The sequence below is a fragment of the Macaca mulatta genome, chromosome 1 (assembly GCF_049350105.2).
Source record: "Macaca mulatta isolate MMU2019108-1 chromosome 1, T2T-MMU8v2.0, whole genome shotgun sequence".
Taxonomy (NCBI): domain Eukaryota; kingdom Metazoa; phylum Chordata; class Mammalia; order Primates; family Cercopithecidae; genus Macaca; species Macaca mulatta.
This window is the reverse complement of record NC_133406.1, coordinates 54,605,271-54,620,617: the sequence shown is the minus strand read 5'-3', so window position 1 is coordinate 54,620,617 and position 15,347 is coordinate 54,605,271. Positions and strand designations below refer to the sequence as shown.

The window sequence follows — 15,347 nt, the reverse complement described above, 5'->3', positions numbered from 1 at the left end:
ATCACTACAAAAATAAAAATAAAGATAAAATAAAATAAGGTTATGATTTTACTCAGAATAAAACACACACACATATATATATATTTAAGTTTCAGGTAATATTTGTATTCAAGATATCCCCCTCAGAATCGAAAACTGTTACCTGCCTTCTTCCTAGACATGAAGCCGGCTGTTTCAATAGATAGCAAGTGTGAGTAACAAATTCTTATTTTTTTATTCAACCCCAGATAATTTTTTCTACATTCTGCTACTAAGCCTAAATTTTAAAACTATTTTTAGTTTTTAAATTTCCAGTGTATCCTTCTCATGAATTGTAAACATTTACTGCTATTTTCTGTCACGTCTTTATTGAGATATAATTTACATACCATACAATTCACCCACTTAATGGGTATAATTTAATTTTTTTAATATAATCACAGAGTTTTACAACAATTACCACAATCAACTTTAGAATATTTATCGCCTCAAAAAGAAACCCTGTACACTTTGGCTATCAGCTTCTAACCTCTCTCCTTCAGCTCTAACCCTAACCAACCACAGATCCACCTTCTATCTCTATATGTTTGCCTAGTCTGGACATGCCATAAAAATGGAATCATAATATGTGGTCATTTGTGACTGGCTTCTTACACTTAGCAGAATATTTTCAACGTTCATCCATGTTATAGCATCTATTATCACTTCATTCCCTTTTCATGCCCAAATAATATTCCATTGTTTAGATATGCCACATTTTGTTTACCCATTCATCAATTGATGAGCATTTAGATTGTTTCCTCCTTTTGGCTAACACAAATAATGCTGCTATAAACATATGTGTACAAGTGTTTTTGTGGACACATTTTTAAAAATTTATCTTGGGTATGTATTTAGGAGTAGACTGCTGAATTAATGGCAATATTATTGTTTAACTTTTTAAAAAACTGCAGCTTGTTTTCCAAATTGGTCAAACCAGTTTGTATCCCCACCAGAAGTGTATGTTGCTTCCAGTTTCCTTGACATCATTTGTTATTACCTGACTTCTTGCTTATACCTATCTTTGAGGGTGTGAAGTGTTATCTCACTGTGGTTTTGATTCATATTTGCTTAATAATTAATGATGTTATACATCTTTTCATGTGCCTATAGGCCATTTATATATCTTCTTTAGAGAAATGTCTATTTGAATCCTTTGCTTATTTTGAAATTGCCTTATTTCTCTTTTTTTGTGGTTGTAAAAGTTCCTTACATATATTCTCGATACAAGTACTTTATGAGATATACAATTTTGCAAATATTTTTTTCCCATTGTGTGAGTTCTATTTTCCTTTTTCAATAGTATCCTTTGAAGCATGACATTTTACATTTTGAGAAAATGCAATTTCTGTACTTTATATTTTCTTGTTTGTGGTTTTGGTGTGATATCTAAGAATCAATTGTCAAATCTGTGGTGATGAATATTTTAAGTCTTAATTTTTACCTGTTTTACTAGTCATATTTTTAATAGATACTTTTAAAAATCTTTTTTTTTTTTTTTTTTTTTTTTTTGAGACTAAGTCTCACTGTGTTGCCCAGTCTGGAGTGCAGTGGCACCGTCTTGGCTCACTGCAGCCTCCATCCTCCAGGCTACCTAAAAAAACCTTCTGACCAAAAATATTTTAATTAAGAAATGCTGTGTGAAGTACAGGAATATCTAAAATATATTTCTAATACTTCCTGTTTAGTATTTTCCCAAACTATGGTACATCAAAAAATAATAAAGTTGTTGCATGAAATCAGCATCATGACTAACATGGTCTTTATACCCATCTTCTATTGCCTTGTTTGTTAGTGACAGTTTTGATTACTCTCTTCTGAATATAAAAGTAATATATGTTCAATATGAAAAATGTAAAATTTGGGAAAATGTGAAAAATTTGAAAATATTCTTTCTTTCTTTTCTTTCTTTTTTCCCTTTTTCTTCCTTTCTTCCTTTCTTTCTCTTCCTCCTTCCCTCCCTCCCTCCCTCCCTCCCTCCCTCCCTCCCTTCCTTCCTTCCTTCCTTCTTTCCTTCCTTCCTTCCTTCCTTCCTTCCTTCCTTCCTTCCTTCCTTCCTTCCTTCCTTCCTTCCTTCCTTCCTTCCTTTTTCTTTTTTTTTTCTCTCTCTCTTTCCCTTCCTTTCTTTCTTTCTCTGAGACAGAGTCTTGCTCTGTCACCCAGGATGGACTGCAGTGGCATGATCTTGGCATGCTGCAACCTTTGCTTCCCAGGTTCTTCTGCCTCAGCCTCCCAAGTAGCTGGAATCACAGGTATGCACTACCTTCTCTGGCTATTTTTTTTTTTTGTATTTTATTAGAGACAAAGTTTTGCCATGTTGGACAGGCTGTCTCTAACACCTGGCCTCAAGCAATTCACCTGCCTTGGCCTTCCAAAGTTCTAGGATTACAGGTGTGAGCCACTGTGCCCATCCTATTTTAATTTTTAAAACCTAAACCATATAGAATTATTAAAGCCATCATTTTTATTTCTCTCACTCTTTCTTCTACAACCATTTATACACATCTAGATAATTCTGTATATGCAATTTTGTAACCAAATAATTTTCACCTTTTCGTATGTGTATATCACCTCTTGACTAGATTAGAAGCTCCACAGAAGAACTGGTTAAAACTTCAAAGTCTACTCTTTTATAGGAGATGGGGCATTTAATACTTTAAGGGGTATTCAGTATTAGATAGGTAGCTACACTTACATTAGAGGATTTATAAATATTTATTAATACTTGCTACAACCACAAAAGTTGACAGCTTTTGCAGGTTTTTAAGTGATGATGACATGAAGATAGAGACTAAAATAACATCTACGTTTCCTCTTAAATAAAGTTAATTCAGAAAGCTTCAAAGTTATAATTTGAGACAAACAGGAGGGATTAGATGAATTATTACTGAAGCGAGAACATTTACTGTCTCTGTGGACATTTATGAATACAATTCCCCATATTGTGATTTGCCCAGGAATAATATGACTTTCTCCTGTGGTTTGAATGTGTCCCCGAAAGTTTATGTGGCAACTTAACTCCCAATGCAACAGTGTTGTGAGGTGAGCCCTTTAGGATGTGATTAAGTCATGAGAGCTCTGCCTTCTTGAATGGATTAATGCCATTATCATGGGATTGGATTGTTATCTCAGGAGTGGTGTCTTTAAGGATGAGTTTATCCTCCTCCCCGCCCCCACCACTCTCTCTCTCTCTCTCCCTTTTTCTCTCACTCCCATGTACATGCTCTCTTGCCACGTGATACCTTCCACCATATTATGATGCTTTGAGAAGACCCTCACCAGATGTAGCCCCTCAATCTTGGACTGCCCAGCTTTTAGATTTATGAAACAAATAAACTATTGGTTAGAAGTTACCCAGTCTGTGATATTCTGTTATAACAATGTAAAATGGACTAAGACCCCCTCTTATTAAGTGAAGCATTGTTCTCTCAGCTTACAAATTTCAAAAACTCTGAAAATCCAGAGTTGTAAATAAAACTGAGTTAAACAACACCTGAAAGAATGAAAGCAGTAACTACAGAATTGGCTACATAATGGCTACTTTTAGCATAGATGTATGTTTTAAGAATTTATTCAGGAAAATTAAGCTCGCTTCTTTCACATATGGGATATTCAAATTTCCCTTCTTGACAGATTGCTCGAAATGATGGTGATGATATCTTCGCTTTATATAGGAATTTACACTGAAATTCAACAGCATCCCCTGTTTTTACATAAACTTTTTCATTGTTTCTCCATCTTAACTGTATGTTATTTTTGTTCATGTTTTCTTCAGATATCACACATGGATCTGAAAGAAGAAATGGTACAATAAAATAAATAAATAATAATACATCTTTACCTTTCATAGAATAGTGAAATTGCATTTAAGAGTATTTTGGAATTAAAATGATGAAAAATATTAATATTTATTTAAAAATAATATTGATTGAGTTATTCTTGGTGGTGTTCTTAGCACTGTGTATGGGCTACATATGAGGAAATAAATGCTAAAAGATTTTCTCAAGGCCACACAGTTTAGTCAGTGTTTTGAGCCAGAATATGGATCCTGCCAGTATGAGTTCAGAGCCTGAGCTCTTAATTGCTATACTTTACTAAAAATTCTACCAGCATGAATGTTGTTTGTTTAGATATCCCTTTTTATTATGTAACTATCTGTGAATCTTAACTTTTGTGAAACTTTGATTTCTGTAGGAAAAACAGTATTATCTTCTTCCCTGACCACAGATATCACTCATTCTTTCTTAAAATCAGTATTTTATATATATTTATATATATCTTATATAAATATATATAATATAATTTGTATATATAACACATACCATTATATGTATGTTAATTGTAATATATGTTTGTTAATTTTATACATATAATGTTACATACAATTTATATCTAATGTAATGTAATCAATTTATATCTAATGTATAAATATATATTTGTATATTATATAGTAAATATAATATATATAACATATTATATGAATACATATATGTATTATGTGTATAGGTGTATTCACATATGTTAAAAATATGTGTAATATGTAATATATATTTCTATTATGTATACACACGTATATGTAATTATACACTTTTATGTATATTAGAGTGCTTAACTCCCCACATCCTTGCCAAATCTTTATGTTATATATTTTTTTCTTTTTGCCAATTTCCTAGTTGAACATTGCCACTTCATTGAAATTTTATGTTGGCGTAGACAAGCATTTTTTCATGTTTGCCGTATGTTTTTCATTATCTGTTTATGTACCCTACATATTTTTTATATTGAATTTTGATTGATTTGTAAATATTCTTATGTGTTAAGCACCTGAGAATATTCCCCATAAATTGAGAAATTCTGAAGTTATCTTTAACCCCTCTTTCATTTGGTTCCTGTTTTTTACCTACTAATTGAGACCCTAATCTATCTCTGCCAGGGCCTTAAATAATTTCCCCATATTGCATGTTTTCTTGGTATAAAATAACCACATGTTCTTAGTCAACTGATAATTTTAAAATACTACATTTGGCCGGGCGCAGTGGCTCACGCCTGTAATCCCAGCACTTTGGGAGGCCAAGGTGGATGGATCACGAGGTCAAGAGTTCAAGATCAGCCTGGCCAATATGGTGAAACCCTGTCTCTACTAAGAATACAAGAATTAGCCGGGCATGGTGGCATGTGCCTGTAATCCCAACTACTCAGGAGGCTGAGGCAGGAGAATCACTTGAACCTGGGAGGTGGAGGTGGCAGTGGGCTAAGATCATGTCACTGCACTCCAGCCTGTGTGACAGAGCAAGACTTTGTCTTGAAAAAAATAAAAATAAAAAAAGATACTATGTCAAGAAACTGCTATTAAAAATATGTAATGGCTCCCTACTTCATTCAATACCTACAAACCATCCAAAGAAATTTATGTCTGGTTTTGGAAAAAATTATTTTTTTAATGGAGTTTCGCTCTTGTTGCCCAGGCTGGAGTGCAATGGCGCAATCTCAGCTCACTGCAACCTCCGCCTCCCGGGTTCAAGCGATTCTCCTGCCTCAGCCTCCCAAGTAGTTGAGATTACAGGCATATGCCAGCCATGCCCAGTTAATTCTGTATTTTTAGTAGAGATGGAGTTTCTCCGTGTTGGTCAGGCTAGTCTCAAACTCCTGACCTCAGGTGATTCCTCCCGCCTTGGTCTCCCAAAGTGCTGGGATTACAGGCGTGAACCACCACGCCTGGCTGGAAAAAATTATTTCTTCAGAGCTGTCTAATCTTAATCTCCTATCTCATAGGAAATAAAATTATTTTACGTTTCATATTTAGATCATGTTTCCTTGAATTGTCTAGATACCTTTGATGGGTTTTGTTGCTTGTTTGTTTTTGTAATTGTGTGTTTGTCATTGCTCAAAATACTGTTTCTTTTTGCTAGAAGGACCTTCCCACAAACTCTGATTGTCCACATGGTACACACTTTTTAGGCTACAAAGTTTGTTCTTGCTTTTCTTTTGGAAATTTATTTTATGATCACTGGCCATGATAATTTCTGCCTATTTTAAATTATTGGACCATCTAAAACTTTGCTGCACTTAAAATATTAGATAACGGCATTTTTGTCTATCCATCAATCCCTCCAACTTAAACCCTGGAAGTTACCTTTGAAACCTAGTTTTTCTACATTCTATCAAAATTGTTCAGATGATACTTCTGCCTTATACTAACTCAACATTTTCTGAATTCAGTTCCCACACAATTTTAATGATATCCTGGGAGAGGGGACTCACGTAGAGTAGTGGTTTGAAGCGCTGTATAGGCCATAGTGGCATTGGGGTAATTTGTTACGACAGAAGGTGGAAGAAAGAGGCATCATCAGAAGGATGAATTTTCAAGACTTAAGAAACTTCTGGTCTAGCCCTGTGAATCGAGGCATTGGGCAATAGTGAGAACTGTTGCAGGAACAGATCCTTATTATCATGATGTCTCTTTTGGACACCAGAAAACAGAGGGGTTTATGGAAATTACAGTTTTCTTCCGCTTATTCTAGAGTAAACTGACGTTCATCCTTTTCCCATAATTGGTGTTATTAATTCGCCCATATTCTTTGTATCTTGTCGCTTTTAGTTCGTCATGACCAATAAAAGAATCTCCTTTTAAACCCCAAAAGTGAATCTCCAAGTTTTCATAAGGAGTCTACTATGTTAATTTTTTTAATGCCACAAAGTGCACATGAATTTGTGGAAACTTAACATGTATATTGACATTATTTTGTAGTAGAAAAAAATCGGGTGAAAAGAAGGGATAGTGAAGATTTGGAAAGTGGCTCAATAACTCTTCCAGATTTTCTATCTCTCCTGCCAGAAATTCTGGCAACATGCAAGTAAAAAGCCATGTCAGTATTAGTCAACTGGATGTTCTACTAGGGAAAGCTTTCAGGTTTACAAGTAGGACCTTATACAGTATTAAATGACAGCTTTCCTAGACCAACATTTTTCAAATGGTCTCTGTGCGAAGTTCTCAGGTAGATGCTTATAACATGAAGATATTTAATGGTATGAGAATAGGCCCCATAAATAGCTTTGGTCTCTATTTATAGAATTTCATAAAGCACCTTATCACACATAGGTCTTTAAAATTTTATTTATAGTTTTTAAAAAAATTTTTCTCACTTTGCCTAAAGCAAATTTTTCAAATGTTTCTTTGTATGTATTTACATTTGACAAGAAAGATTTTGACTGAATGAAACTTAAGGGTTATTCTATGAAATTAGTCCATAAAAACTACATTATGAATATTAAATCTCAGATTCCGAGAGAATATGAAGAACTCACCTAGGCATCTTGGTGGTTCTGACCACTGTTTGTTTCTGCATGTTACAGTTACAGAGCCCTGGAGTTCATAGAAGGACTGGCAACGGTACGTCACTGTTGACCATGGAGGATACACTGATAATGGGAATGAGGTGATATCTCCATTGTTAATAGATGGAGGGGGCCCACAATATGCTGTAGACTCTGGAAAATAGCATTTATTTGTTGAGAGACAGTCAGTATGTTAGTTTAAACAAAGTAATATCATAAAGCACCATGTATCATATCTTTAATATAAGGCTTCTGGAAATTCAAATAATTAACTACAGTATTTCTGTTATAAAGTCTGATTCAAAACGTATCGTAGCTCCTTTCATGTTAAAGTGAAACTCATATAAAATACTAGGAATAGTTTTTATTTAAGGCAGGAGAGACAGGTGAGTAAACTTCTGGTCTAGGTTCCTCTTCCACCCCTTAATAGTCAATTGTTATTTAATGAGGAAAGGTAAAAGTAAACAACTTTCTTACCATTTCTAGTCTCAGGGTAATTATTACTTTATGCAAATAGCATATACCAACTAGTATATGATCATAAACTTGTAGTTTTACTGAAAATGAATTGCAGACATACTCTTCTGCATTTACTTTTTTGATACCACATAATATTGTAGGCATCTTTCCTTATCAATAAATGTTTCAATTTCATGCTAATGAAGAGATTTTGGGGAAAACTAAAAAAAAAACAACTTCATGCTAAGATTGGTTGGAATACATTCCATTGTACTGACTGGTCTCCCTTTATATGTCACCAAGAACATAAATATGAAATCACTAAGTAATCCTGTTCCAAATAACTTGTACCTCCTCTTGTTTCGTTGAGTTACTGTCCCTGCTTTCTCAGATTGACTTCTTCATGAGGACACTAGATTCTTTAGCCTTTAAACTAGTAAAAGACCCTTCTTCATGAATTATCTCCTTTCTTCTGTAACATCAATTTCTCCCTCTCCACTTAACCATTCACCAACCTACAAACATGCTGAAAATGTCACAATTCAATAAGGTAAAATTTCACTTTATCCATATCTTCTATCAGGCAACTGCCTCATTTCTCTATCCCCTTTCGAATACATTTACTTGTTTCTCATCCTCCACGATCTTACTTTATCACCCCACATTCTTTCTTGAACACAGTGCAATTATTTACTCACTCCCTATGGAAATACCTCTAGGCAAAATTACCAATGGTTTTTATTTAGTTAAATAGATTGTTCAATTATCAGACATCTTGTCCAGCACTAAGCACTCCTTGATGTAGCTGATGTACTGTCAGGTAATATTTTGAAATACGTGTTTTTGAAATGCAGCCATGTAGCACTTAATGACAAGAAGATATTCTGAGAAATGTGTCATTAGGCTCTTTTTTCCTTGTGTGAGCATCATGGAGTGAGCCTACACAAACCTAGATAATGTAGTCTACTACACACCTAGGCTATGTGGTGTAACCTATTGCTCCTGTTGTCCCCAAACCCCTGGCTGCAGACCAGTACCCTCTGTGGCCTCTTAGGAAGTGGGCTGCACAACAGGAAGTGAGTGGTGGGCGAACGAGCACTACTGCCAGAACTCTACCTCCTGTCAGATCAGCCGGGGCACTAGATTCTCATGGGATCTTGAACCCTATTGTGAACTGCACACGCAAGGAATATAGGTTGCATGCTCTTTATGAGAATCTAATGCCTGATGATCTGAGGTGGAGCAGTTTCATCCTGAAAACATCCCCTAACCTCCTCAGTCCATGGAAAAATTGTCTTCCACAGAACAGGTCCCTGATACCAAAAGGGTTGGGTATCACTGTCCTAGGCCACAAACCTGTACAGCATGCTACTGTACTGAATACTAAAGAGCCATTGTGACATGATGGTAAATATTTGCATATCTAAACATATTTAAACATAGAAAAGGTACAGTAAAAATATGTTAGAAAAGATTTTTAAGAAGATGTAGAAATTTCAAACTTGTTTCTTCTATGAACACTGTTGAAGATAACGCATAGAGAAACTCTTTTTTTTTTTTTTTTGAGACAGAGTCTCGCTCTGTCGCCCAGGCTGGACTGCAGTGGCCGGATCTCAGCTCACTGCAAGCTCCGCCTCCCGGGTTTACGCCATTCTTCTGCCTCAGCCTCCCAAGTAGCTGGGACTACAGGCGCCCGCCACCTCGCCCGGCTAGTTTTTTTTTTGTATTTTTAGTAGAGACGGGGTTTCACCATGTTAGCCAGGATGGTCTCGATCTCCTGACCTTGTGATCCGCCCGTCTCGGCCTCCCAAAGTGCTGGGATTACAGGCTTGAGCCACCGCGCCCGGCCTAAGTCTCGCTCTGTCGCCCAGGCTGGAGTGCAGTGGCGCGATCTCGGCTCACTGCAAGCTCCGCCTCCCGGGTTCACGCCATTCTCCTGCCTCAGCCTCCCGAGTAGCTGGGACTACAGGCGCCCACAACCGCGCCCGGCTAATTTTTTTGTATTTTTAGTAGAGACGGGGTTTCACCGTGGTCTCGATCTCCTGACCTTGTGATCCGCCCGCCTCGGCCTCCCAAAGTGCTGGGATTACAGGCGTGAGCCACCGCGCCCGGCCGAGAAACTTTTTAAATGACAGAATTGGTTACTTAGCAATTTAAGGCTTTAGGGTACAGTGCAATAGATTAGTCATAAGTTCTTTTTTCTTTCTTTAGATAAAGCAAAGGGGAATAATAACCTCTTTTTAAGTGAAATTACTTAGAAATAAACTACTAACCAACACAGTGTGGTAATGATTGCCATCGTCCATTTTTACATACAATTTCTTTTGCTTCTGGAAGTAGATAGTTTTCTTTACAGAGAACAGCTACTTTTTCTCCATCCTGATAATTCACTGTGGTTGTCATATTCTGAGCATTAGGTATCTGAGGTGGCGGTGGGCAGAATTGTTCCTTTTTTTCTACAAAATATTGGAATTAAATTATATGATTAATAAAAGTTAAGAAAAAAGCTCAACAGGGTAGTGTTTCAGGATAATGGAACATTCAATCACACACACACACACACACACACACACTATGTCTCCCTATCACTTTCTCTTTCTCTCTCCCTATATATAAATGTTATAATAACAAATATTTTTTGTGTCACTATAGTTTACAGTTTAAAAAGTGATTGTTTTTGTTATAACCATTAGTTTAAAATTTTTCAGATGCTCTCTTGCATCTCCTGTTCATTATTCCTGTCAATTCTCTTGTATGATTTACAAATAAATTTCTGTAATTTTTTTCTAACTAACCCATGTGATTCAAAAAGTTATGTACATCTAATTTAAACAATTTAGAACTAAAAATAAAAATGACGATAATCAGAAATAACTATGACTTCCCCTAATAACTGAACCCTACATCTCAATATAGGATTTCCATGACTTGCATTTTCTTGTAAACATGAGAATGACTGGTAATGAACATAACTGGAATGCCTCCGTTGGACTAGGAATTAAATTCTTTTTTGGTTGTTTGGCTTATCTTAGGGAAAAGTTTAAAATGGTCAACTTGGATGCCAAAGCATTGTCTAAACCTCCTGACCTGGGCTCATGCCCTTACAGTGGTCTCCTTCATCTCTTCATCTCATGTTTTTCCAGAGTAGTGGCTACTGTCTACTGGCACTTCCCTTCAAAATTATTATATTGAAAGTGATAGATATCATTTTTTCCTTGCTATACTATTTTCATTTAAAAATCAAGATGGAAGAATGCATATCTACTCTTTCTTGGTTTAGCTGGATTAAAAAATATGATAATTATATACAACAGATCTTTAATAAATTCTTTGAACAGAACCTGAGGTCAGTATAAAATAAGCCAAAACATACATATTGTCTAAACTAGAAATTTTTATTGGATTTTTCCTTATTTTTTCAAGCTCAGAAAGGCAAAATAGTGCAAATCTAAACAGACACTGTTCCTGTGGAAATCTAGATAGATGTCTGGGACTGGGGTCCACTGATGCGTATTTTATATTTTATATGACTTGTCCTACTGATTTACTGGTTTAAGAAAAGCGTGAACTTAAAGTACTTAATTCCAGATGCATCTTATTCTAATCAACCATTAACAAGACCAGTCTTTTGTGATCGGTCTTATTTCAGTAATTAACTGCAAAAGAAGATAAAATTAGCCTGATATTATTATTGTTAGAACACATTTTTGATTAGCAAAGTTTGGTCATGAGCTTGAAGAAAGTCTATGAGGAGCACATGAAAAGAGGATATCAGACACATTTGATTGATAGATGGGTCAGTTTTTCAATATTATTTATTCTTTAGAAGCTCTTCTACTTAGATGTCTTATTACCTCTTTGTTTAGGTATTTTGTAAACATTTTGGAAACTAAACATTTTCATTGTTTATGAATTTCTGTTTGGTGGTTTAAGTATTTTTGTTTAAATACATAGTCACAAAGATGAATACTTATTAAGTATCATCAAGACTCTTTCGAGTGAGCATCAAGGCCTGTACTGCCAATCTAGGGACTCAGCAGTTACCTGCTATCAGTCTCCTAGATGTCCCAGTGCCGGAAAACAGGGAAGCTGAAGGTGTCTGTAATCTCGAATGTACAAATAATAATGAAAATTTCATCAACAAAGTCCGAACTAAGTGACTTAGATGTTCACATATCACACAAATACTATTGTTTTTATATTTTAGGTAAAAGAACATTACACATAATGATCTCAGTTGTCTAACTTACTTTCTTTATAGAGTTGGACATTCTCTTTAGAAATTTCTGCCTAGTGTAGACACAGTCTATTTGAAACAGCACTGATATAAAAATCTGGAAACAAGCTCCAGTCTTGATTTTGACCAAATAACTTATTGAAGCCATGTATTTCTGATGCATAAAATGAGAAATTTTATTATCTTTCTCAAGAACAAGCAACGTGTGTAACAAATATTTGCCACCTAATAACGTTCTTACCTAATCTCCAGACTACTATCTACCGGCTCTTCTCAAAACTTTAAAAAAGGCTTCTTCCTTATTATGATACTTATGCCTCACAGTATTTTCCTTCTCTTTATGCTTGTGATTTATTTATGTAAAAAAATTGAACTCATATTATTATTCCCTGTATTTTAGTTTTCATCTACTCTTTGGTTGTAGAAATGTTTGTGTATGCACACCATTCTTGATTAGAGTCATCTCATTTAGACAGCTCTGCTTGTTAATCTTTTCAAAACATTAGTTTCATGGCTTGGATTAGTTGGAAATACAAGATTCTATTTCATTTTCTTCTGCTTTTACTTTTATTATCTCCTTTTCCTCCTAATATCTGAATTCATTTTTCCCCCTAGCTTTTTAGGATATACATATATACATATATAAAAGTATACATATATAAAGTGTATATATATATAAAAGTATACATATATAAAAGTATATATATATATATATATATATACTTTCATAGTGGCATTCATAGACTTAAACTTATCTACTTTGGAAAAAGTATATATGTATACTTTTAGAATGCCACATCATTCTAAATTTTGGTTATGTTGCACCTCATAGGTTTTATTATGTGTCCTTATAATTACAACATAGTTCTTAGTATTTTAAACATTACATTGCTAGGTTATTTGGAAGTAAATTATTTCCCTACCCAAAATGAAGGGTAAGGAAGTGGATAACTTTTTATCCACTTTTAATATTATTTGTTTGTGGTTATAAAAAGTGATCTATAGGGCTTTAATATTTGAAGTTGTCAGAATTATTTGTGGGCTGAATGGCCAATTTAAGTAAACATTTCACGGACACATAAAAGGCTTCAAACTTCTTTCCACTGTGAGAATATTTCTCTTCCTCAAATAGAAAAAAATATATAATAAAATCAAATATTTTATAAACATAAAAATTTTCCAGTTGCTTTAAACAGATTGTAGTTATCATTTTGAAATCCTTATGTGTTTAACAATATATTCCAGTATTTTTCCTCACAATTTCTAATGACCTCACACCTTTTGTTATAAATTAGTATTTTATCTCATTAATGTATATTTTATATGATTTCTTTCAAATTATGATCTTGTGTGTAAACTCCTATCCTTCCTGTGGTTGAAAATTTCTTTATTTTGGAATCATTAGTCAATTATATTGGTATACAGAATAATTGGTTGCCAGTTACTTTCACTAAGCACTTTGAAGAGATTACCCTATTTTCTTTGGCTTTTTATATTGCTGATGAGAAGTCTGCAGTCTATCTTTTGTCTTTTATTGTCACTCCTTTTTAAGCACTTTGTTTTCTCTAATTCTGGTTTATTTTAATTTAATATGGGTGCCCCATTTTATAATTACTTGTAATTTATAATCCTATTGCTCAAATTAAATGATTTGAATATAAGCCTTCGAGGAATGTGGGACTTATTCTTAGGGAAATAATTTATTACTCAAATATATTTTCTTTCTCAGCCTACTTTTTACTCAGCCTACTGTCTGGTCCAGAATTGGCAATATCTGTTAGTTTTGTTTCACAGTTCATAATTGGGGTTTTAATTGTTTCTTAAAGTCATTGAAGATTAAGTTTTGTTCTTTTTTTACAGTTCTTTATTTCTTTTTTTCTTTCAAGGTTTTGTGAGACTGTAATAGAGTAAAAACAGCTTTACTCGCTCATCTTTACCAGAAAGACAAGGCTTTTAAAGAATAACATTTGTCCGGAAAGAGTATTATAACTAGTTTCTAACTTTACTATTAGCTTAGAAATTGTATGCCACAAAAAATATTTAATTTAAAAACATTCTAATTTCAAAATAATTTTTCTTGTAAAGAAGGAACAGCATCAACAAAATGTTTTAAACAAATCTTACCTGTGCAGTCTAGTTCAGGATTCCATTTCCCGTTTATGCAGACTGAGTGCCTGTATCCACGGATGTCTAAACATCTGTAACGTATTCTAGCATTGTGATTAAATTCATTCCCAGATGACCTGAATAACGTTTTTATATTAACTCCTGATATTTTGCACCTCTTAAGTTGGTGTGTTGCTGTAAAAAATAACATTAAATAGAAACTAAACAATTATGTCAATAAAATATCTGAAATATTAATAGCATAATTATGTTTGATGCTTTTAAGCAACATCACAAAAATTATTCTTGATCTCATTGCATAAAATGGGCAATGCTGTTGAAAAAAGAAAAAATGAAACAAAAAACTGTATCCCATCTTTGAATGACAGGAAAGGAGGTCAGAAAGTTTTCGAGAAATGAAAGTGCAAGATGGGTTTTCCTGGTGGGAGTTTTGACTGAAGGATAGTTCTTAGGAAGCTACAAATGAATTGTTAAAGGCTCTGAAAATGTACGCATGTATGATTGTTTTGCACTAAACTGTCTTAAATATCTTCAAAACATTTAAATAATAAAAAGAGGCAATACATGGGTAAGTCTGTAGGAAGCAAAGCATCAGTAAGAGATAAATCTAGATCCTCCTTGAGGTTCAATGACTCTCACATTTCAAAAGCTCAGCAAAACCTCTGACTCAGTAAGTCAGAGTATTCTCAGGGGAAGAACTCACCGATAATAACATGACTGAGCTTCAGAACATACATTCCTAATAATCCTACTTGTCTAAGTAGTTCTCATTGTTAAGTTTCTTTCCCATTTCCCATAAACATGTAGATAGTTATGGAGCCTTTTCCTTAGTGTGTAAAAGTTTGGGATAATGAGACATGGAGTGTGCTCTGCTACTTCTATGCTTATAGGTGTTTCTCTGCAATAGTTTCTATTTTTAATTTATCCCATATGGGGCTAGAGGTTGATGTTTGCATAAAAGTTGATGACCATGAAGATATATGATCTACATCTTCCCATAACAGAGTTCTGGCTCCTGGTAGTGGAAAACATTCCCTCACAATAGGTCATCATGGATGGCCATTGACCAGGTATTTGCCTGGGACAATGGGTGGCAACACCTACTGTAATTTTTCCCAGCAATGGGTGGGCCAATCGATAATCCAAAAGTCCACGAGATGGAGAGAGAGGC

General features: G+C 34.5%; 1 protein-coding gene across 2 annotated transcripts in view; it reads right to left on the bottom strand.

Annotated features, from left to right (window-relative positions):
* Positions 1–3,575: 3,575 nt before the first annotated feature.
* The window catches only part of CFHR5 (complement factor H related 5), a 29,623-nt gene continuing 17,851 nt past the window's right edge, over positions 3,576–15,347 (bottom strand). For both annotated transcript variants that reach the window (XM_015120876.3, XM_028851704.2), the window contains exons 7-10: positions 14,174–14,350; positions 10,086–10,268; positions 7,324–7,506; positions 3,576–3,808 (exon numbers count right to left, since the gene is read on the bottom strand). In XM_015120876.3, the coding sequence (XP_014976362.3) occupies positions 3,588–3,808; positions 7,324–7,506; positions 10,086–10,268; positions 14,174–14,350 (764 nt within the window). In that variant the 3' untranslated portion in view covers positions 3,576–3,587. The remainder of the gene's footprint in view (positions 3,809–7,323; positions 7,507–10,085; positions 10,269–14,173; positions 14,351–15,347) is intronic.